We start from the raw sequence: 25208 nt of genomic DNA on the forward strand, positions 1-25208 counted from the left end.
TTGTCAGATGTAAATACGAGGGAGAACTCAGCTTAATCACAAGTATACAGAGGATGCTCAAATCTGCTAGACGTCGTGGGAGTAATTAGGGTTTCAGAGATGACTTGGGTCAGCTGTTGGGAGACAGGCTGGGACCTGAGACCCTCTGCTGCAGTATTTACACCTGGACCAACAGCTCCTCAAGCAAGAGAATACAAAGAAACAATAAGGGACTAAAAATAAATGCATGCATACACAGCTGGGGCAAATTATGAACAAGATACAAAAAGACCAAAAACCCACCTGACACTTCTGAGGTGTCCGGAGCAAAAGCAGGGTACTGTGCAGGATCCCTGCACACAACACCGTCAAAGGGGTGGGTAGACTACCTAAGCCACCCCCCCAGCACGACCCCAGGATCCTCCCCTCCCTCACCCCATCTAAGGGACCAGCTCAGGACCTCCCCCCCTCCCCCCCGCCCGCCCAGTTAGCAAGGGAACCTGTTATTTGTTTTCACTCCCTCCTGCAGTAGCAAGAGGCCCAATAAAGCCTTGCTTGAGCTTCCCGTCTGGCCTCTTAGTAACGAGTACAAGAACCCCTGTTGGTAACAGTTGCGCTGAAGGGAAGCTTACCATCTAGTGAAGACAAAAATCCATGAAACCACATTGGAAGCGATATCCTTGTAATAGTAGAAAGCAGACAAGTAGAAAAATGCCCACGAGAAGGTAGAAAGTTTTAAGTGATATAAAAGAAACAGATGTCATGGAAAGACGATAAAAGGTCTTGTAGACGTCTGTTGATTTATGGGATCAACAGCACATGTTACCTGATCTCATCGGTACTGGCTATGCAGTACTTTCAGAGACCTGCCACCTTGCCAGTGGCTGGTCATAGCACAGAAGTGGAAGCTTGGGTGACCTGAAAGCAGAGCCAAATCAGTTTTGCCAGCAGGGGAAAGCTTGTTCAGGCTGATGTCCCAGAGGCTGGAATGTACTTGAAACAAAGGGTTGCAGCTGAAAAGCTTTGATGGTTTGGGAGGAAATGTAACAAAATGAACCTGCAGTTTACAAACCATGTCAAGAGTTATTTTCTCCTGCCTTCTACAAATCAAAGCCAAGAAACGAAAACACTTTTGGTAAAAGGGCATGCAGTCTCCTTTCCCGCTCTGGCTTCTCATTTTCATCCTCCCCTTCTCATGTTTTCCAGTGCATACTCTCACTTCTTCTTTCTCAGTCTCGGTGTTCCCTCCCCCACCCCTCGCCCCCTCCCCACGCCCGCGCTCTCGGCTCCGCTCTTGGCCCCTCCGCCTGGGACGGCCCCGGGGCCGCACCTGCCACAGGAGCGCCCAGCCCGACCCCGCCGGGGGACTGGCAGTGACGTAGCGGGGAGGACGGTGTCCGCGCGGCCCGCTGACGTCACTGCCGCAGCGGTCCCGAGCGAAGCCCAAGAATGGGAATTCGAGGAGGGAAACACGGCGGTGACCCCGCGGTCGCGGCTGAGCGCAGCGAGTGGGCCGCGTGCTTTGGGTTTTTGGAGCCGAAAAGCCGGAACCGCGCCTCTAGTGTAGGCTGAGCCCACCCCACACCCTCAGCGCGCCCGAACGCCAGAGTTTAGCGATAAGGGGAATGTCCCCAGACGGTGGGGCCTCGTGCGCACGCGCCTTGGCTGGGGGGCCTGCAAGACGAGGATTGGTGGGGGAGGAGGGCAGCGTGAAGCGGGAGAGGACTGTGACTGAGCTCCAAGGTGCGGCACAGGAGGAGGGCGGCTCAACCCCTCCGCTGCTAGCCGGTCTCCCTGGACGCTGCGGCGGCGCGGGGCCTGCGGCGCAGCGTCGTGACGTCACGGTGGCGGCGGCGGTGGTTGGCCCAGGGTCCGCGGCTGCAAAGTGTGAATTACGCCGGGCTCGCGCTGGCGGCGGAGTGAAGTCAGGCTCCGGGGGAGGGGAGGGGAGGGGCAGGACCGCGGCGGCGGCGGCCGGAGCTGGTGGCTGCACCCGAGCCCCGCGCGCCCTGAGTCTCGCCGCTGGCTCCAGCAGTCTTTTCTTGCACCGCTTTGCTCTGTCCTTGCTCCGCTCCTGCGCCGCTGGCCCCGGACCCTCTCCTCTCGGCCGAAGAGCCTGGCGGCGCCGGGGTTCCCCCGCCGACTTGGCTCGTGCTGCCCCCGCTTGCACCCCGGAGCCGGGAGCGCGCTGCTCTTCGTAACCGTCGCTGCGGCCGCCGCAGCGCCTTACCGCCGGCAACCCGGGTGGAGTGTTGGGGTGGGGGAGGCGTGAGCGCGGCTTCCCCGCCAGGGGTCGACGCCCGCCCGCCCTGCCCCCGCCTCGGCCCGGCGCCCCCGAGCCGCGGCCCCTTCCCAGCGCAGGGGCCGGCGGCCGCGGCAGGGCGGGCGCCGCGCGGGGGCAGGGCGGGCGTATTCAATGGAAGTATGTTACCAGCTGCCGGTGCTGCCCCTGGACAGGCCGGTCCCCCAGCACGTCCTCAGCCGCCGAGGGGCCATCAGCTTCAGCTCCAGCTCCGCGCTCTTCGGCTGCCCCAATCCCCGGCAGCTATCACAGGTAAGCGCCGCCGCCGCCGCAGCCACTGGGGGCCCACGCCTGGGGGCTTCTCTGTTGTTACCCCCCTCCCACCTGGCTTCACCTCCGCGACCCCTACTCCCCAGTCCTCGCCGTTCACCCCAGATCCACTACTGCCCATTGTTCGGGGATTCCTAGTCTGGCCCCTCGATTCGGGAGCCTTTTCCTTGACCCTCGGGGCTTCAGCCCCCCGGCCTGCTCAAGCCTGGACCCGGGTGGGCTCTGGGAGCCCTGCAGACCCTTCCCAGGCCCGCCCCCCTCCGTGCTCAGCGGCTTAAGACTCAGGAATGACTTTGTTTTCCTCCCTTTCTCGACGTCTCGGTCTGGAAGTTGGGACTCTCTTCGTCGGCGGTGGCCCTGGGCACACCTGGCCACCCTCACGCCCACACACCTGTGCTGGGTGCGCGCCTCGCCTCCCGCAGCTCCCGCGCGCCCTGCGGTGCTCGGACGGTCCTGCGGCCCTCCGAACAATAGGCCGATTCCCGGTTGCTCTTCTCCCCGACTCCTTCGATGATGTGAATGGACCCTAAGTGGTATCGGTCTCCAGAGTGCTTCCTCGAAGCTTCGGTTTTCGTAAAGTTGATAGCCAGGAACTAGTTTTGTTTTTAATTTGATAAGGAGGTTTTAAGAGAAAAACTACTGTTGGAGCACTCCCAGGAAGACTTTGTTTTGAATGGGCCAATACCGGTTGCTCCTGAGAATTTCGCGTTTTGTTTTTTTCTGTGGTGATGCTGTTGGCCCAGCTTCTACTTCTGGCTGATTTTGATTGCCGGATTTAAAATAGGGAGGTTAAAAGAATTTTGTTTTGTTTACATTTGAACTGAGTGAGTGCCCTCCATTTCTGCTGCCAGAACGTCACATGTTCACGATCACTTTTTAAATCACGTATATTTATTTTTCCTGTTGATTAATATTAGCGTCTTTTATGGGGGTATATGTTTTTCTCCTATTATATTGTAAATATCTTGAGCCCGGTCTGTATTTCTTTTGGGTTTTACTGGTAATGTGGATAGCACCCGGTAGAGATTTACTTACAGTAGGTGTGTCCAGTAAATATTTGCCATTTGCTTCTTTGCCTAAATTGTTTGTAGAGAGAGAGCAGTAGCCTATATTTGGGTTTCTCTGTGAATTGTTTTTATTTAAAATCAGACTTCTTTAGCAGGACAAGGTGGTATGCTAATGAGGTCAGAGTCAACTTGTAAAGATTACTATAATATTAAGTGACATCTAAAAATAATGCTACATAATTACTTTTAAAGTTAGGTCCGTGATCTGCCTTTACAGTACTGCTTAAAGCATTTTCAGGTTCCACATTTAATACTGAAGAGATACTAATGCATTAAAAAGGTTTTTAATGGTAGTAACTTTTTCATTTCTTATATCAGCAGCACATGACTAATACCCATTTCCGGTTCAGTCTAAATAATCAAGGCAATCAGTACTCATTTGTAAAATTATAAAATGTGAATAAAGTTACTTGTGCTCCCCAAGGAGAAAATGAATGAGATGGGAGATTCCAAGGGAGTTAAAACAAGTAAGGCTGATGCCAGGGAGTTTACCTGATGTCTTAATTAATCCACAGAGACCAACTTTAAGCTCCATTCCTTCTTGGCTCATTTCCTAGCCTTAGATTTAAATGGGTAATGGAATTTTAAAAATATGATTGGCAGATAAAGCAAATATTGTATAGCCACACCATACTTACTATTAAAACTTAAAAGAAATTGTTTGTACCCCAAAGTGAAGTGTATAGGAACTTATGAAAACTTGGACAGAAGTTTTCCTGAACTAACACTTTTTTCAAATTAGCGGTGCACAATATTAAAATGACAGTAAACTTACCATGATGCTGAATGGGTATATTTATCATTATCAAGACTTCGATTATCATTTAATACTAAAACATATGTCATAGTGATTTCTTTAGGGCCAGATGGGAATTTGTAATAGACTGAAAAAGAGGTAGAAAATCTTGGAATCTTATTCAGAGCTCTGTAAAGTAAATATTTGGTTAAATCAAAAGCTTTCTTTACCCTTGAATCTTCAGTTTCTAAGTCTTAAGTTAAAGGAATTATAAAAAGTTTGGGTGGTTTTGTAGTTTCATTTAAAAGACTTTAAGAAATCTATTTTTCTTTTTCTTTTTTTTTTTCCTTAGGCACTAGTAGAACAGTTATTTATATTAGAGTACTTGTATTTTAAAATATGTTCTCAACTAGCAGTCTTTTCCATTTTCATTGTAATATGGGAGCCCAGTTCTTAGTAGGGACTTAGTAATATTGGTTGAATGAGTGAATGGCTAATGAAATTTTAAGTTTTATCTCTGACTGAGCATCAGTTGAAAATAGGACATCAACGAAAGGACTTTCATCCAGGTAAAGCGGTAACTCTTTTATCCAAGACTTGGCTCTCCAGACTTTAACAGATTCAGGAAGTAAGCGAACACTCTGAGCGACCAAAGTAGATTTGGAGATCCTCTCAAAGCCAGTGTGTTTTAGGCAAAATTCTGACGAACTTGTTTTCCAAGTAGCATCAGATTTGAAGGGGGATGGGAGGCTGCTAGAGTCAGGTTCATACTGATAGCAGCAAAAGTTGACAGCTGACGCACCCAAAGCTCGGGGTCAGAAGAAACGCTCTTCAAAGCCAAAAACTTTTAAAAAGGACATAAAGTTTGGCATCTTGAGTGTTATACAACACAGTTATGTTTTTGACATTAGTCAAAATAACATTTAATGGAGTCTGTTTTTAAAAGTTGAAAGATTTGTGCTGTTTTAAAAAAAAAAAAACCTCCATGCCGAACATTTTAAGTGTTGGTGTTTAAATGGACAAGCCCGAGTTATCTGGAAGATTCATTTATGTGGAGCACCAAGTCTCCCAAGGATGCCAAGTAAATGAAGCATTAACTTTTTGTTTTAAATCAGGTCATGTACTACTTTCTCAAATGGTTAATACAATTTTTTTAATTATTTGAAAAATAAGGATAATAGAAGATGGTTGTTGATTGTTTTCACCATTTTGGGGATATCTGTTGTTGATAGTTGAGTATAAAAACATTCATCTTGCAAAATACGTTTCTTATTTGGAAAAAAATATTGTGAGAGCAGAAATTATCTTGTTCACCACTGTGGCCACAGTGCTTTGCATAGGTAGGTGCTTATTAAGCATGGAAGTTGAGCTAGTGTATTGATAGCATGCCAAAACACCGCACCTGGGATGATTTCAGTCAGATTTTCTATACACTGGAAACAAATCTTATTTGGGTTAGAAAGCTGAGGTTTAATTTTTAAAATTTAACATAAATCTATGATATGTATTATTATTGAACAAAATTTGGGGATCTAACATGTAAACATATGCTTTTAATACCATAATAATCTAAATTTGATTTCTAATTTAGCATCTGTATCTTTTTTTTTAAATAGATTTGATTTTTTAGAGCAGTTTTAGATTCACAGCACTATTGAGTGGAACACGCAGAGATTTCTCTCACCTGGAACATGCGTAGCTTCCCCATCATCAGTATCTCCTACATGAGCAGTACATGAACCTCCCTAACACATCAGTATCACCCAGAGTCCATAGTTTACCACAGGGTTCATTCTTGGTGTCTTTTTTTTTTAATCCAGAAACTATTCCACAAATATTTACTGAACACCTCTGTGAACAAGGCTCCTTGTGTTAGGTGCTGAGAAAATGTAAAGAATTAGTAGTTTAAAAAAAAAATCACTTGTGAGCCTGCCAACCTAACCAAGTTTTTCTTTGAAGCATTGCCTTCCTTATTCATAAACATTTTTCACCTGTATTCACAGTCCACATCTCTGGTGTCTTTGGTAACGTTCTAAGAATATAACAAATTATCGAGGTCCTGTATGTGCCAGAACAGTTCAGAGCCCCTTGGATAAAAGTTGGTTGGTTTCTCCTTGAAAAAGCTTTTACAGGATTGTGGTGGGGAAAATGGTATGCTTATATATGACATAATTTTTGTACTGGGGTTATCAAGCTCTAATGAGACTACAAGAAGGTATACCTAAATTTCCTGGGTAAATCAGGGGAAGCCTCACGTGGTAGTTGAGCCTTAGGCTAAGGCCTGAAGGTTAAGAAGATGTTTCTTAGTAAATGGGTGCATGTAGGGGAGGAGGAGAGGGGAGGCGCAGGTAGCTATGTAGATCAAAAAGCACCATCAAAAGAAGTTTTTGCGATGATGGAAATGTTCTCTGCAGTACCTAAGATAATAGTCACTAGCCATATAGCTAGGTGAGCCCTTGAAATATGACTAGTTTTGACTGAGGGATTGAATTTTAAATACAGTTTTGTTTAAATAGCTCCATATGGCTGGTGGCTACTGTATTGGCAGAGCAGGTGTGTAGTGTGCTTAATGATGGTTAGTAGTGATGTCATGTTGATCTGTCCGTAGCACGTTCTCCGGATGTGGAACATGAGAGCTACTTTCAGGTTGCTGCTGTTGGCTGCAAAACTTCATTTAATACCTTCATGCAAATTTGATAAAGTCCTTAGAGTGGAAGCACTAGATTGGGTCGACAGGTAGGAAGGAATACTTTCTGGCTTTCTAGAATTCTCTTTTCTTTTACAGTGCAAAGATGAATGAGCATATCTCTTTCATCTCCAATCACATAGTATTAAATTGTAATACTTATATGTTAAATAACCATTTTATAAACATTTATATAAACGTTTTACTGCTTCAGTAGATGTGCTGTGGTACACCGAGTTTGTTTTCACTTGCAGTAAGGGTGTACAGTTTCTCGACTGTTTTTTGTACATTTGCATTACCTCTTTTGTGACATTTCATTTGCATATCCTGTGCTTATTTATGGAGGCTCTTATATATCTAATATCAGTTTGTAAATTGCATCATTTCAAATATTGTTAGCATAGTTGTTGCCTTTTCACAAGCCTGCGTTCAGAAGCCAGTACAGGGGTTGTGTGAACAGTGGTGAACAGGGGAGTGATTCTGTTCCTGACACCTTCCTCCCTGCCCACTCCCAAGACACTCCTTTGGTTGGGACCTTGGTTTCATTTTTCTATTTTCAGAAATACTTCGTATTTTGATTTAAATTCAGTACTACCATATTTTGGCTTATACTTCAGAACAAATATGTATTTATACTATATTTCAAAAAACATGCTCAAACATAATATTAATGTAAATTTATAGTGTATTTGGACTGCAGATTTGATTGTGGAGTAGGGTGTTCAAATTACTGGTTTATAAGTTGTCATCAGGAATACGTGTAGTCTGTGGGATGTGAATTGAGAGGTTTTAGACCTATGTCCAGATTTTGGTGCTTTGTTGCAATGCCTAGAGTTCTGTCAGTTGTACATACTGTCTACTCAAAAAAATTTTTTTAAACACAAATGTCCTGTGAGAGGTAAAATATTAAGCTCTTTGCAGGAGTTAGGAAGATTAGGGCGCCCACTTTGGGTGGAAAGAGGGAGAGGGATGTACTGTCCATTCTGTTCGAGGCAGTTTGATAAGACTTCTGCTAACACTTCAGTGTAAATTTCAACTCTTCCTTTCCCCTTCCCTCCTTCCCTCCCTTCCTCTCTTTATTCCTTTTTTCTTTTTTCAGAAAGGATTACAGCAGTTTTAAAGAATTGACTTCTTTTCTGGGGATGGATATAGAGACAGGCTTGGAAGAAGAGAGCTGAAGAAAGAGAAACGACAGAGTTTAGCTTAACTCAGTTTTTGTCTGGGATCATTAATAGTCATAAAAACACCTAGGAAATTTAGATGATAAAGAACCCTCATTGCATGCAGATCCTCTTAATGAGTTTAATTTTTTTCTTTTTCTGTACTAAAGACTGTGTGTATCACATTTGTTGTGTGGCTATAAAGTCTTTCTAATTTTGTTAGAAGTCTCTTGACTCAATATCTTTAGTGGAAGTTTTCTGGACATTCTTACATTCCCTTTGGCCACTCCAGAAAACTTCAACAATTAATCTTTAATCTTCTAATTTAAAAACAACTCAAAATATTTTTTTCTGGCTACAGATTGCTCATATCTTATGATTATTTTGAATTGAGAGAAAATTAAGTGTATATTCTCTTCCATATTTAAATGGCCTGTTCTTGCCTGAAAATAAGGTAGACTGTTAATTTTTACATTGTTGCCAAATATGCCTTTCAAAAGGTTATTCACAAGTAAATGATACTTTTTGCATGGTTGCATTCAGGTGTAAGTGTTCATGCGGTCAGTATGTGGGGAAAGGAATAATAGCTATATTTGTAGATGAGCCTTCTAAGCTTGTGGGGCTTCATTTTGGCTGCTGGCAGGAAGCCTTCTGAAGGGATCTATGCCGCTGATCCTGTGGCTGTCATCAGAGAATCTCTTGCTTATAATTTTGAGTAGGAATTTTGGATTATTGCTCCATGCCTCCACCTGCTGGTAGGGATGGCTCTTCGTTTTCTGAAGATGATGGCTAGAGGGAGGAGAGGGCAAAGGCAGGGCATAATTTGGGGAAGAAAAATTATTAATCAGATAACTAAATTTCGGCAAAACCTACTGTTTCTCGAAGTTTTGAGTAGACCAAACTCTAGCTCAGGACCATGTAAAGTACTTGGTAAACAGTGCTTAATAAAGATGCAGTAGTCTTGCTTCAATATTAATTATAATTATTTGTTTCCATTTATTGAGGACCTTCTACATGCCAGATACTGTAATTGATGTTTTTAATCTTTACAAAAGATTGCTTTATGAGATAATTGGCAGTACTCTCATTTTCACCAAGGAGTGAGTAAACTGAGCTTAGAGACATTAAATCCCACTTTTACCAAGAAGTACGTAAACTGAGCTTACAGGCAAGTTAAATCGCTTGTCTGAGGTATCAGGCGAGATCTTGGAGAAGAGCCTGTCATGTTCCACACCCTTACTTTCAAACTGGTCTCCCTCATTGGTGAAGGTGAGTGGAATATAGTTAGACTTTTAGGTTTACGGATTATAGATTTTGTTGGTTCATGGATCTTGATAAAGAAAACAAATTTGATGATTTGAGATGATTATTTGAAATGATAACCTTCGCTCTGGTCTTTTCAAACCATATCTGGAATATTTTGTTCTAGATGCCATGTTCTAGGAGGAGATGATTAAGCTAAATCAAACTCTGAAGATAGTGACCAAGGTCATGAGGTGATTTGAAAACTGTATCGTTTGACAGGTGACTGAAGAAATTGGAGACATTTAGTCTGGAGAAAAAAGACTCAGGTTTTGGGCCAGCGGGGGTGGGAATGGAGGTGGGGAATGCTTGGTGAGAGATGGTGGAGCATTGCTGTCTTCCAGTATTTGAAGGATTGCTATGTGAATGAGAGGGAGGAGAAGAGGATTAATTTAGGTTTTGATTGGTTGTATGTTCTTGATTGCTATACCCTTTTCCTACTTTGTGAGGTCAGTTGCTAATACACAGGAAGAGATCCAAGCTTAAAGTTGTCACTCGTCCAAGGCCACACAACTAGGTACTGGAAATGGATTAAACTCTGGGTCATTCTGACCCTAAAGCCCATGCATTCTCTTCTACTTCCTCTTACTGCGTGGAAAAAGGATGTTACCTCAGAGGGTAGATAAGTACCAATAGGTAGAAACAATAGAAATAGAAAGGGAGATCTTGTGTTTAAGCACACTAGTAATAAAAGAAATGCAGGTTAAAAGAATGATACTGATTTTTGCTTTCAGATTGGCAAATTTAAAAAAAATAAGTGTATAGCTTGAAGATTATACTCACGTAATGCTGGTAGGAGTCTAATTGTTTTATGTTTTCTGAAAAGTAATTTGGCAATTGAATAAAATAATTAATACTTTTGCCTGATAATTTACTTTTGGGTATCTGTCCTGAGCAGATAACTAGAAATGTAGATAAAGATTAATGATCTTCAAGGATATTCATCATGTATTTATCACTGAAAAATTGAAAACAAATAATTTATAAATGGTTTACTATAGTATTTCTTATTGTGAGTATATGGTATTTATTTTTATATTGTGTGACCACTAAAATGCATTGAAGAATTTAAAGTATGTATAGTGTAAATAGTTCACAAATGGCTAAATAAATTTTAGTATTTTCTACTATTTCTAAAATACTTGGAAGAATTTGAAGAATATTTAATTGCATGAAGAATTGCTTACAACATTAAGCTAGCAAACAAACAAACAAAATCCTCAGGGTATTTACAGATTTATCCCGATTTTGTTTAAAAATAAATCACAAAATATATACATATTCACATACTGTGCATGATTGCAGAAGGAAGAAAAGCCAATATATATCCCAAAATGCTAACAGAAGCCATCTGTGGATGCTGAAATTATAAGTAATTTTTAACTTTTTGTTTAGAATTTTGTGTAATTTTACGTGTTCTTCTTTTAACATGAATCTCCGTTTTAACTACAATAATCCTAGAAAAAGTCAAACAAGTTGTATTTGGGCCCAGATCTCTGACAGAGATGTCCAGAGAGGAAGTACACTGCCTCATGAGATTAAAAATTCCCGAAAGATACTTGGATGAGGTTCTTGTCAAGGGGTTTGACTTTTCTGGTTCTGTCTGACCTCATGATTCTATAATTCTTGGCGTAACTCAGCTGTATGCATGACAGGTATTTTTGTATAGCTCTGATAATGATAAAGTAGCTTCACTCTCCATGGGAGATGTTGGGAAGTAAATTTAAGTATAGTTATTGTTTTAAAGGAGAGCTGTTTGATGATAGCATGTGAAGAGATCTTGAACAGTGGCAGTGGTGGAAGGAATAGAGATAGGAAGTCAGGAGTTAGGTCCTCGGAACTGATTTGATTTGAGAGGTTAAAAACAAACAAACAGAAAACTTCACCTTTTAAATTTAGGAGACCAGGTAGATCATGAAGCTAGTAATAAAAATACAAAAGGAAGAAGAGGCAGGTTTTATTTTTTTTTCTTTTCCTCTTTTGTGTATGTGTGTGGAGGATTGGGGGAGGGTGGTGGAGTACATTATAAGTTTACTTTTTAAATATGTTGAGTTCAAGTGTCTGGGAGCCCTCCAGTTGGGATGTCCAGTAGGCAGTATCTTAGGACGAAGGTTAAGACTAATGACATATTTTGACTTCTACTACAAGGGTTTTCAAACATTTTTTGCTCACATATCCCTTTGAAAAACTAGGGGAAAAAACCCACAAAAAACTGGATACCTTCTTACATATCTAGAATTTTTCTTCCAAGTGTATTTGTAAACGATGTAGATTTTGGTGTATTATTTAAATCACAGTTTTAAATACATCCAGGGGAATTTTTAAAATTTGATATGCCCATCATCTGTTTTAATAAAATGTGAGCAAGCTCTTAATTTTAACAGAATCTTTGCATTCCTTATTTTTCTCTTTGAACTCATTTCTGTTTGACAGTCTCTACATATTCTTATCCTAACGTATTCTTTTATATTTGAAAGCGTTTTGTCAATCACAGTGTCATACTTTTCTACAACAAAAGTAAATTCATTCATTAATTTAGTAGATGGAAATAGAAAGTACTTAAGCAGTGTCACCCAGTTCTTCTGAGTTCTATGCAAAAACAGTTATAATTTAAAACATTTGAAATTTCCTGTGTCTGTAAGGCTGTGTCAGATTTATTTTGGATTGAGTTACCAATACAATGATAACCAGTAGACAATCAAAACAACATGTGAGTTATTAAATTTAATAAGTATTAAATAGTAAAAATTTCATTGGAAATGCATTTTGTTTATTTTAAATCATTTAGAAATCTATTTTAGCCATTTATAAGTATTATTAGAAAAGATGAGGTTCTGCACCGATTCTCTTCCTTTTTTACTTTGAAGTATTGAGAAATCTTGTCCACAAATTTAGTAGATGGTAATAAAAAGTGCTTTATTTTAGCAGTATCACCCATTCTTTTGAGTTGACAGCAAAGTGATCCACAATCAAAAATACTTTTAAGGCTTTCTCGAGTAGCAAATGGATTTGGTTCTCCTTCCATTTTCATGGAAATAGGAGCTGGTGACCATTTGATTTGAAAAAAATTTGATACCCAGTCTGGAGAGCAATTACCTTTTTCAGCATTAATATTTGAAACTCTCCTTTTGGCTCCTCAGCTGTTGTTAGGCCCCAGCTCCACAGTAAGTTTCAGGACTTGTAGAGATTTATGTAGGGCAGAAGAGGAGAGGTGAAAGGGGAGAGGAGGTAAATGAAAACTGACGTGTCAGTAGAATAGTTCTAGAAAATTGTACATATGGAAGTTGAAGACCTAGAAATCAATTCCCTTGAAACTTTCCATGCCCAGGTGCTCCTCAGGGTATGTATGCATGACCCAGTTTGTAGAACACTGTTTACTGTATTTCACCTTATTACCTTGTTGCTGTATTTTACTGTTCTCCATAGGCATACAGAAATAATACCTTACGCATCAGGTGCTTTTTTTTTTCCTGATTTTGTTTGCTCATAATCCTGGATCTCCATACTTAATCATTTTAGGCCTTCTTTAGGAATGGAATCAGAATATTAATGCTTGAAAGAGACCTTATAAGTAATTTATCTTCAACAGTTTGAAGATTTGGTTGTCGAGACTCAGAAAGGTCAGGATTTCTCCAAGATCACACAATTAGAAAGTGGAAAAATTAAAGCTGTAAACTTAGTTCTTCCAACTTTTAATCTGTTGCTTTTCTCACTATACCCCTACTTCCTTATAAAAGGATTGATTTATAGGATTTCCATAAGTAGCAGTCTTTCTTTACTGAACATTATTCCTTTGAGTAGCATTTGCTGATAGACCAGTGATTATTTGAACAAGTTAAAGGACAAACACACTCAATTTTTAAAATGTCTGAGTTACTTCTGCTTAAAATATAGTCAGATAAAGCAAAACCATTACTGAAAGTGTATTGGGCCTGTTAGGAAGATATTTGTTAAAATGTGATTTATGTATAACTCAGCAGGAATAACCTTTTAAAAAGGAACACATATTTCACCTGTATTTTAAAAATTAACTTAAGAATAAAACTTTTTTTTCCACTTTAGGGAATAAAAGAATTTTAGCAAATAAAAGCATATTCTTGATATACAAAGAGCTCACTCTCTAAACCTTTTATGTGTTTACTATGTATGAAAGGGTGAGTGGTAGAATTTTTTTTTTTTACTTCATTTTACTTTTTGCTTGAATTCTTCATAGTGCACGTATATTTTAAGAAAAACAATGAAGTTATTGTGAAAAGCGAACTTTTTTTTAAGAGCAGTTTTAGTTTCACAGTAAAATTAAGAGGAATGTCAAGAGATTTTCCATGTATCTCCTGTCCCTACACATGCTTAGCCTCCGCCATGATCAACTTCCCCCCCAACAAAGTGGTACACTTGTTACAATTGATGAACCTAAATTGATATAATCATGCAAATTCCATACTATGTATATACATTAGGGTTCACTCTTGGTGTTATACAGTCTGTGAGCTTGGACAAATGTATAATGAAATGTATCCATCAGTATAGTGTCATACAGAGAATTTTCACTACCCTAAAAATCCTCTGTGCTCCACCTAATTATCCCTACCCCTCAGTTCCCAACAACCACTGAACGTTTTTACTCTCTCTCTAGTTTTCCCTTCTCCAGAATGTCACATAATTGGATTCATACAGTCCTCTGCCTTCAGGATGGCATCTTTCACTTCGTAATGTGCATTTAAGGTTCCTCCTTGTTTTTTCATGGCTTGGTAATTCATTTCTTTTTAGCACTGAATACTATTTCATTGTCTGGATGTATCACAGTTTATTTATCCATTCATCTACTGAAGGACATCTTAACTGGCTTCCAGGTTTTGGCACCGTGAATAATGCTGCTACAAACATCTGCTGGATTTTTGTGTGGACATAAGTTTTCAACTCCTTTGGGTAAATACCAAAGGAGTGTGATTGTAGGATCATATGGGTAAAAGTATATTTAGTTTTGTAAGAAAACACCAAACTATCTTCAAAGTGGCTGTACCTCTTTGCGTTCCCACCAGCAGTGAATGAAAATTCCTGTTGTTCCACATCATCACCAACATTTAGTATTCTCAGTGGTCTGGATTTTAGCCATTCTAATAAGTGTGTAGTGATAGCTCATTGTTTTAATTTGCATTTCCCTGATGACATCTTTTCACATGCTTTTTGCTATCTGTATACCTTCTTCAGTGAAGTGTCTCTTAAAGGTCTTTGGCCCATTTTTAATTGAGTTGTTTTCTTATTGTTGAATTTTAAGAGTTCTTTATATATTTTGGATAATAGGCCTTTATTAGATGTCTCCTTTGCAAATATTTTCTCCCAGTGCATGTCTTGTCTTCTCATTCTCTTGACATTGTCTTTTGTAGAGCAGAAGTTTCAGCTTATCAGTTTCAATTTTTTTTTTTTTTTTTGGTGGACTGTGTCTTTGGTGCTGTATCTAAAAAGTCATCACCATACCCAAGGTCATCTAGATTTTTTCCTGTGTTTTCTTCTAAGAGTTCTATAGTTTCGTATTTGATATTCAGGTCTATGATTCGTTTTGGGTTAATTTTTAAAAATTTATTGGAGTATAGTTGTTTTTCAGTGTTGTGTTAGTTTCACCTGTACACCAAAGTGAATCAGCTATACGTGTACACATATCTCCTCTTTTTTGAGTTTCCTTCCCATTTAGGTCACCACAGAGCATCAAATAGAGTTCCCTGAGCTATACAGTAGGTTCTTATTAGTTATCTACGTTTTGGGTTAATTTTTGTGAAGAGTGTAAAGTCTGTATCTAGATTCATTTTCGCATGAGGATGTCCTGTTGTTCCAGCACCATTTGTTAAAGAGACTATCTTTGCTCCAGACTATCTTTGTTCTGTTGTCAAAGATCAATTAACTGTACTTCTGTGGCTCTATTTCTGGGCTCTCCATTCTGTTCCATTGATCTATTTGTCTGTTCTTTCATCAGTACCACACTCTCTAGATTATTGTAGCTTCATAGTAAGTCTGGAAGTCGGGTAGTGTTAGCCCTCTGACTTTGGTCTTCTTCTTCAGTATTGAGTTGGCTATTCTCAGATTTTTGCCTCTCCATATAAACTTTAGGATCAGTTTGTTGATATCCCCCAAGATAACTTGCTGGGGGAATTTCCTGGCAGTCCAGTGGTTAGGACTCTGTGTTCTCACTGCTGAGGGCCTGGGTTTGATTCCTGGTTGGGGAACTAAGATCCCACATGCCTCATGGCGCAGGCCCCCCACCCCCCCAAAAAAAAGATAACTTGCTGGGATTTTTGATTGGGATTCCATTGAATCTGTAGATCATGTTGTGAAGAACTGACATTTTGACAATATTGAGTCTTCCTATCCATGAACGTGGAATGTCTCTCCATTTATTTAGTTGTTAGATTTGGTTCATCCAAGTTTTGTAGTTTTCCTCCTATATATCTTGTACACATTTATACCTAAATATTTCATTTTGTGGGGTGCTAATGTAAATGGAATTGTGTTTTTAATTTTAAATTGCAGTTGTTCATTGCTGGTATATGGGAAAGCGATTGACTTTGTATATTACCCTTGTACCCAGCAACCTAGCTGTAATAACTCATTAGTTCCAGGAGGTTTTTTTGTCTGTTTTTTTCCGATTTTTCTACATAAATGATCATGCGATCTGTGAACAAAGAGTTTTATGTCTTCCTTTCTAATCGATATACCTTTTATTTCCTTTTATTGTCTTATTGCATTAGCAAGGATTTCCAATATGATGTTGAAAAGGAGTGGTGAGTGGCCTTAGTCCTTGAAGGATTCTTTACTTTTAACAGGGCAATGTAATAATATCTATAGGAAAAAAATTAAGACTACTCAGCAGAAGGTTAGCAGAAGACTCACTCAGTTCCAGGAAGAAATACAAATGTAGGAAAACAGGTTCAGCTTTGCTAGTAATAAAGGAGATGCAAAATAAAATAAATTTTAAAAATTTGGGGGGTGGGGAAACATTTTCTTACTGGCAAAGACTGGCAAAACCCAATCTTAGCAGGGTGTGAGAAAACGGTCTTTTTTTTTGTTTTTTTGTTTGTTTTAATTAATTTATTTATTTAATTTTGGCTGCATTGTGTCTTCCTTGCTGCACACTGGCTTTCTCTAGTTGCGGTGAGCGGGGGCTACTTTTCGTTGTGGTGCCTGGGCTTCTCCTTGCAGTGGCTTTTCTTGTTGCGGAGCGCAGGCTCTAGGCACGTGGGCTTCAGTAGTTGTGGCACTTGGGCTCAGTAGTTGTGGCTCACGGGCTCTAGAGCGCAGGCTCAGTAGTTGTGGCTCATGGCTTAGTTGCTCAGCGGCACGTGGGATCTTCTTGAACCTGGGCTAGAACCCGTGTCTTCTGCATTGGCAGGCAGATTCCCAGCCACTGTGCCACCCAGGGAAGTCCCGAAAATAGGTATTCTTATAAATGGAGCTGGGAGCATCATTTGGTTCAATCTTTTGGGAATACAGTAGGTCTTTACAAATCAAAATTTTAAATGTGAATATTACCCTTTCTGCAGTCCTGTAATTTATCCAAAGGGACAGTTAGAACAATTTGCTAAGATACATGTGCATAGATTTTTGGCAACAATTTGCAGTATTGATATTGATGGGTGTTTAGGTTATTTCAGTGCTCATCATTGGATATTGTTAAAATATGGTGTTTTAATTCAGCGTAAAAGTCTATATCCAGTAAAATGATGCCACAGATCCATATTTGTCTTGGAAAGGTATACGTAACAGTTTGAATGGGGAACATTTTAGCTGAAAAGTGGCATGTATATATTAGCCTGTTGATTTAACTTTCTATGTAATATCTGCATTTGTCAATAAAAACATGGAGGATATTGTATACACCAGTATATGAATGCATACAAGTCTGGAAGGTCGCTCAGCAAAATGTTAACAGTGGCTATCTTTGGGTACTGGGGTTTCTGGTAACTTTTACTATTTTTGTACTTTTGTGGTTTGTTGTATTTTTTTTTTTTTTGTAATCAGAGAAATCAGTTTTTTTAAAAAAACAACATTAAAAAGTAACACGCTGTCAGGTGGAATATCATTTAAGTAGAAATAAAGTTATGAAGAAACTTAGGTCTAGTTAGAAAATAATTTATTATAGGATGGTCAGAAACGAGTTATTCACTGGCACATCGTAGGTATTCAGAGTGGTTTATTAAAATGGAATTATAGTGGGGGAATGATGTATGGAGGAATGCACTGCTTTTTTTTTTTTTTTTTTGGCAGTATGTGGGCTTCTCATTGTTGTGGCCTCTCCCGTTGCGGAGCACAGGCTCCGGACGTGCAGGCTCAGCGGCCATGGCTCACGGGCCCAGCCGCTCCGCGGCATGTGGGATCTTCCCGGACCGGGGCATGAACCCGTGTCCCCTGCACCGGCAGGCGGACTCTCAGCCACTGCGCCACCAGGGAAGCCCTGCACTGCATTTTTAATGGAAAAATGAAGTGAGTTTGGAGGCAGATAGTTTACAAAAAATATTATGCCTATTTCAGAGCTGAGAAGGTAAGCTTTCTGCTGTAATATTTATGACCTGGAATCATAGAACATCAATGTTAGAAGAGTCTGTGGAAGTCAGCCCCCTCAACATCCAGATAAGTAAACTGAAACCAAGGAGGTTAAAGGACACACCGGGCAATCCAGAAGTCTTTTCTGTTGAACATCGTGATTTTGGCTGCTCAGTTTTTGCTTGAACATTTTTGGAATGAGGAGATTACCACTTTATAAGGCAGTCCATTTTGGTGTTGAAAGGTGTAATGGGTTGAATAGTGTCCACCAAAAATTCATGTCTACTTGGAACCTCAGAATGTGACCTTATTTGGAATGAGGATCTTTGAAATGCAGTCAAGATGAGGTCATATGGGTTAGGGCAAGCCCTAAGTCCAATGACTGAAGTCTGTCTAAGAAGAGGAGAGGACACACAGAGCCTGTGACATACACACAAGAAAGAAGGCCATTTGAAGAGGGAGCAGAGATTGGAGCGATGCAGCTACAAGCCAGGAACTCCAAAGATTGCAGGGATACACCAGAAACTACTGAGATGCAAGGGAGGATTCTTCCCTAAAGCCTTCATTCCAAGGCAGCACAGCCCTGCCGACACCTTGATTTTGGACTTCTGGCCTCCAGAACTGAGAGAGAATAATCTGTTGTTTTAAGCCACCCAGCTGGTGGTACTTTGTTACAGCAGCCCTAGGAAACTAATACAAATGGGTTTGAATATTTTAAATGTGTTTGTTCGCTCTTGCAGTCAGCAGATGTTTACGGAGCACTCTTTACGTGCCAGGCACTTGGCTAGGTATATCAGAGATAAGTGAGACGTGCTTCCTGTCTCCATTCCTAGAGTGTGTCCATCAGGAAGGACAGCCATGTAAGTACGTGACTGCAGTACTGGACTAGGATTGTGTGTGAAGTTCAGTGGTGGCACAGTGGAGCTGGGAGAACCAGGGATGGTTTTACAAGAGACCTTTATGGTGGGTTTGAATGAAAGAGCTGAAATCAACCTCTGTGGGAATTCTGCTTGATTCTGCCACCGCTAGTGCTATCACTCCTACCTAGTTCAAGGTATGTAGCATCCTGTTACTAGAATTCTCTCACCACAGATCAGTCGAAGTAATTTTTATTTTCTTATTTTGCCTGCACTGCATGGCTTGCAGGATCTCAGTTCCCTGACCAGGGATTGAACCTGGGCCTCTGCAGTGAAAGCGCCGAATCCTAACCACTAGACCATCAGGGAACTCCCCGAAGTAATTTTTAAAATGCAACCAGATCAGGCTTCCCAGGTGGCGCAGTGGTTGGGAGTCCGCCTGCCAATGCAGGGGACGCAGGTTCGTGCCCCGGTCCGGGAGGATCCCACATGCCGCGGAGTGGCTGGGCCCGTGAGCCATGGCCGCTGAGCCTGCGTGTCCGGAGCCTGTGCTCCGCAACGGGAGAGGCCGCAACAGTGAGAGGCCCGCGTACCGCAAAAAAAGAAAAAAAAAAAATGCAACCAGATCATGCTTCTCTGCTGAAAACATCAATGGGTTCTTATCACAATGAAAATAAAATCCAAACTCCTTTTCATTATACAGCCCCATAAAATCTGATCCCTCCTAACTTCAGTCGCATCTCCTTATACAGTGGTCTTCTTGCTGTCTGTGAACACTGTCAGGTTTGTTCCCATCTTGGACTTTGCACCTGCTCTGCCCTCAGACCCAGGATCTTCCGTGGCTCCTCTTCCTTCAAGTCTCGGCTCCCTCTTTGCAGAGGAGCCTTCCCTGACCACCCTATTTAAAAGCCCCCCTCCCCCATCTATCTATTACCTTGTTTTATTTATGGCACATACCACTAACTGGATTTGTCTATTTCTGCCTCGCTTCCAGCCTGCATCCCTGCCACCATAGAATGTGTGGTCTGGAAGCAGGGATCTTGTTTATACTGTTCGCTGCTTATACTGTTCGCTGCTTGTACTGTTCACTGCTGTGTCCCTAGTGTACAACACATAGGAAATGTTCAGTACAGAAGAAAGAAGAAAAACTTACTCTTTTAGTCTCACGCTTATCATGTCAGATCATATGTCACCATGACTCTCTTTGGGATGAATCCCAAACTGTATTCTTATAATTTCATTTTATAGTCCCAGCCTATTCCCTCCCCCCGAAAATTGCACCTTCATCTTCATATCCTTTCTGAGCTGCCCTCTGTGGTATTGGAGCTATCTTAATTTCTAAAATTGTGTAATCTTATTTAAGGATGCATTGAGTTTTAGAAAAGTTGCCCAAAGTAACACAGCCATAAATGGTGTTGCTAGGATTTGAACTTAGATCTCTCCCTGACTAGAGCGCCTTTCTGGTTGTTCTCCTATGAGGGTTTTGGTGAGTGGGAGGTAAAAATCCAGAATTAAAATAGGAGCCTTGTCCATTTGGACTAGAAATAGCAAACACTTATTATTTGTTTCTATAAAAAGAGCTCCGCGATATTTGTTGAAAGGAATTCTAAAAAGTAACTTTAATTTTTTTTCGACTAAAGTTAATTTGCTTGTTATAAAGAAGAAAGTAAACATCATCAGTAGTCTACCACCCAGAGACAGCTGCTGTTAACATTTTAGAACATTTTTATCCAATATTTTTCTGTGCAGAAATAAAATAATGTTATGTCATTTTCCTACATAAATCTTTCTCTGAATTTTGAAATAATTTCCTAATGTAATTATTAGATCAAAGCATATTGCCAGTTTTTTTTCCAGAAAGGTGACCCCAATTTACATTTCCGTGAGCAGCACACGAGTGCCTTTTCATACCTTTTCAATATTTTTGGTTTCCACTTCTTGGATTTTTCTTGATATTAAACTTGGAATATATGTTTATTAGTTACCTACTAACTATCCTGGAATTGTCTATATCCATTGCCTATTTTTCTATTGGCAGCTTAGTATATTTTAAATCAGTTTTTAAATTTTACATTGATAATGAAAATGTTGTCATATTTGTGGCAAACTTCCACATTTTTGACTTATTTTTATTTTTTTTAATTTTATTTATTTATTTTTGGCTGCACTGGGTCTTCATTGCTGTGCACAGGCTTTCTCTAGTTGTGGTGAGCAGGGGCTACTCTTTGTTGCGGCGCGTGGGCTTCTCATTGCGGTGGCTTCTCCTGTTGCGGAGCACGGGCTCTAGGCGCACGGGCTTCAGTAGTTGTGGCATGTAGGCTCAGTAGTTGTGGCTTGCGGGCTCTAGAGCGCAGGCTCAGTAGTTTTGGCTTAGCTGCTCTGCGGTATGTGGGATTCTCCTGGACCAGGGCTCGAACCCATGTCCCCTGCATTGGCAGGCAGATTCCTAACCTCTGTGGACCACCAGGGAAGTCCCTTGACTTATTTTTAATAAAATGATGTTCTACCTGTACTGCTAAGCCTTTATCTAGTAAGTCTTATCTCTTTAATGATGTAGTCATCAGAGGGAATTTTTGTTAATAAAAGTTTTCAGCATTTTAAATTCTTCCACACAAACTTTTTGTCTTCAGCGTACTAATTTGATAAAGATCTTTTTCATTTTAATAAGTTGTATGGATTAATTGTCAATAACAAATTATAGGTAATTATCTCTTTGTATTTTAAATATATTGTAAAAGGAAGGTTACATAAGTACTTTTCCAGAATAGAACCAAGAATGTGAAATTGGAGGAAAAATTTTATGCTTGGAAAATATATTGAAAATGAATGACTTGAGAACTTCTGAATGTACTTTCTAAGCATTCTCACCACTAAAGCAATTGGCATGTAACCTATCCCCCTCCTGCAAACATTTTTAATTTTGTGATAGTAACTCAAATTTTGTACTAAGAAAAATGGAACGTAGGACCCATTTTACATGGCTTTTCTAAAATCTCTAAAATTTTAGAGAGAATTTATGTCTTACAAACATTTAAGAGGATTTTTAATGGCTTATAATATTAACATAAAAGAGGACAATTTGAAGATAAAAGCAAAAACATAGATTACCTGCAGTGTGTAGAACCAACATTTTCATTTTTCTTTCATCACAGTGAAAATACTCCAAAATCATTTTCAGAGAAAAACTTTCCAGAAGTGACTTCAAGAATTTTTTGTGGTTGGCCTCAGTTCATTTCCATTTGAGGTGTAGTTTTAATAACTTTTTCAAGGCTTTCCACATTTATTTCCACATCGGTGGTGTTTTTTAATTTCCTTTTTGTCGTTTTTTTGTTTGGTTGGTTAAGTCTCTTAGAGCAGGATTCAAGAGGGCTGTGCAAGAAAAGCCATTGAAGATGTAAAAATAAAATTTTAGAATGTTTATTTTTAACCTTATTGTTTCAGTTCCTAATTTTATTTATGTTACATGGAGTACATAAAATTATATGTATCTAATTCATAAATAAATGCATTCCAAGTTTGGAGACTACTATCAGAGAATCTGTTGATTGTAATGTATTTCTCACACGCACGTGTGTGCATGCACACACACACACACACACAGGTCATGCAGGAACATACACAACATTTCAAAGCGTTCTTGGAGTCCGTCCATCATACCTCTAGAATACTCGCGTTCCTGTTTAACCATAACCTGCCTTGCCTCCTGAGTGCACTTAGCCGCAGCTCTTTGTCTACTGATTTATTTAATTTTTAAAATTTTTTCCTTAAAGACAATTTCATGAGGTCCATGGTATTTGGATTATAGAAATTTGCTAGGCAAACAGATTTTTTTTTTTTTTTTTGCGGTACGCGGACCTCTCACTTTTGTAGCCTCTCCCATTGCGGAGCACAGGCTCCGGACGCGCAGGCTCAGCGGCCATGGCTCACGCGCCCAGCCGCCCCACGGCATGTGGGATCCTCCCGGACCGGGGCACGAACCCGCGTCCCCTGCATCGGCAGGTGGACTCTCAACCACTGCGCCACCAGGGAAGCCCTAATTTATTTAATGTTATTAACCAACTCTGATTTCCATCCTTAAGGTTCCAGCCGAGGGTTAACTCTTAGAAGAGCCACCTTGTGTACCTATCTGTCCTGATTTCAGTTTGGTTAAACTATGAGCTCCTTAAGAGTGGTCACTGTGTATTTAGCTCTGTTCAGCCCAGTGCTTCATACAAAGTAGATATTTAGCAAATGAAAAGAGTGCGTCAAACCTTTATAAAGTCCTGTCAGTGACCCACCCTACAGAGTGCAGCTTCCTGCTCTCCCCACACTCCCTCCTATTTCCCCCTTCCCACGATGCCACCTCATACGCTGCTGCGGCAACAGTCATTTCTGTCTTAAAGGGTCTTATGCCATCTCAAGGTGGCCGCTCTTAATTCTTTGACGACTGAAGGATTTCTGGAAGGCCTCAAAGTGGTAGTAGTATTCAGATCCCCTCATATAAAGCTGGTAAATGACATGGTCAGGATCAGGGATAGGCTTTCAACCTTGAGGACTTTATAAAAGGTCTCTATGGCTTCCCTCGTGGTGCAGTGGTTAAGAGTCCGCCTGTTAATGCAGGGGACACGGGTTCGAGCCCTGGTCTGGGAAGATCCCACATGCCACGGAGCAGCTAAGCCTGTGTGCCACAACTACTGAACCTGTGCTGTAGAGCCCGCGAGCCACAACTACTGAGCCCCCATGCTACAACTACTGAAGCCCACATGCCTAGATCCCGTGCTCCACAACAAGAGAAGCCATGGAAATGAGAAGCCCGCGCACCACAACAAAGAGTAGCCCCCGCTCGCTGCAATTAGAGAAAGCCAGCGCCTAGCAACAAAGACCCAACACAGCCAATAAATAAATAAATAAAATAAATTACCCCAAAAAAAAGTATCTAGATTTCTCCTGGGGCTTTGGTTGTCTTAATGGATTATAGACCCTTGTTGTTGAGTAACCAGGTGATGACTATAGGTAGCCCTTTTCTTCAGTACACTGTGGGATGTAGCCCCAGGTCAACACACCCTCTTTATTTTTTTTTTTAAATAAATTTATTTATCTATTTGTTTTTGGCTGCGTTGGGTCTTCATTGCTGCGCGTGGGCTTCCTCTAGTTGCGATGAGCGGGGGCTACTCTTCATTCCGGTGCGCGGGCTTCTCATTGCGGTGGCTTCTCTTGTTGCGGAGCACAGGCTCCAGGTGCACGGGCTTCAGTAGTTGTGGCGCACGGGCCCAGTCGCTCCGCGGCATGTGCGATCTTCCCAGACCAGGGCCCGAACCCCTGTACCCTGCATTGGCAGGCGGATTCCCAACCACTGCACCACCAGGGAAGCCCACCTTCTTTATTCTTTAGCATACAAGTGTGTAACTAGAGAACGCTTAGCCAAAAGAAAATGGTTATAAAATTTTTCTTGTTAGAAACTAGACTGGTTGGTTCAGGTATAACACCAGTGATGCCCAATAGAAATACAGTGTGAGCCATGTATGTCGTTTAAAACTTTCCTGTAGCCACATTTAAAACAGTAAAATGAAACAGGTGAAATTAGTTTTAATGTATGTTATTTAACCAACTCTATCCTAAATATTGTTAATTTAACATGTAATCAATACAAAAAAGATGTTAGTGGTAAATTTTATGTATTTTTGGAGCACACATCTCGGTTCTGACCAGCACCATTTCAAGCACTCCGTAGCCACAGTGGCTACTGATTCACTGGACAGCGTGGCTCTAGAAATAATGATATTTTATAGTACATCTTGTTAGAGGGTGTCAAGGCCACCTCTTTTTTCTATAATTAGACACATTTGTTGTTACATTTTATGGGGTTCTGTACATTTCCCTTATTCAAACCTTGTTTACTTATTAGGCTTGGAAATACCAAGATACCAGTATAAGTTAGCTGCATTTTTAGAGAGATTGTATATAGTAGTCCCCCCACTTGTCTGCGGGGAATATGTCCCAAGACCCACAGGAGATGCCTGAAACTGTGGATGGTACCAAACCCTGTACATACTGTTTTTTCCTGTACACACGTGTGATAAAGTTTAACTTAAAAATTAGGCACAGTGGGCTTCCCTGGTGGCACAGTGGTTGAGAATCTGCCTGCTAATGCAGGGGACACGTGTTCGAGCCCTGGTCTGGGAGGATCCCACATGCCGCAGAGCAACTAGGCCTGTGAGCCACAGCTACTGAGCCTGCGCGTCTGGAGCCTGTGCTCCGCAACAAGAGAGGCTGCGATAGTGAGAGGCCCGCGCACCATGATGAAGAGTGGCCCCCGCTTGCCACAACTAGAGAAAGCC

General features: G+C 41.0%; 1 protein-coding gene and 1 non-coding gene across 5 annotated transcripts in view; one reads left to right on the forward strand and one right to left on the reverse strand.

Annotated features, from left to right (window-relative positions):
* The first annotated feature begins 1905 nt into the window (after positions 1–1905).
* The window catches only part of PDE7A (phosphodiesterase 7A), a 114794-nt gene continuing 91491 nt past the window's right edge, over positions 1906–25208 (forward strand). For 3 of the 4 annotated variants that reach the window (XR_003437353.1, XM_027127997.1, XM_027127996.1), the window contains exon 1: positions 2288–2533. Coding sequence is in view for 3 of the 4 variants with exons in the window: in XM_027127997.1 (XP_026983798.1) it covers positions 2396–2533 (138 nt within the window). In the remaining variant the exon portion in view is untranslated. Of the gene's footprint in view, positions 2534–25208 lie in introns of all 4 variants that reach the window. The other variant, XM_027127995.1, reaches the window with a different exon arrangement.
* TRNAE-UUC (transfer RNA glutamic acid (anticodon UUC)) lies at positions 19189–19260 on the reverse strand. Its single transcript has one exon. It is a non-coding gene; the product is annotated as a tRNA-Glu (tRNA).

The sequence above is a fragment of the Aethalodelphis obliquidens genome, unplaced genomic scaffold (genome assembly GCF_003676395.1).
Source record: "Aethalodelphis obliquidens isolate GAN/ISIS:26980383/991018 unplaced genomic scaffold, ASM367639v1 scaffold33, whole genome shotgun sequence".
Classification (NCBI taxonomy): domain Eukaryota; kingdom Metazoa; phylum Chordata; class Mammalia; order Artiodactyla; family Delphinidae; genus Aethalodelphis; species Aethalodelphis obliquidens.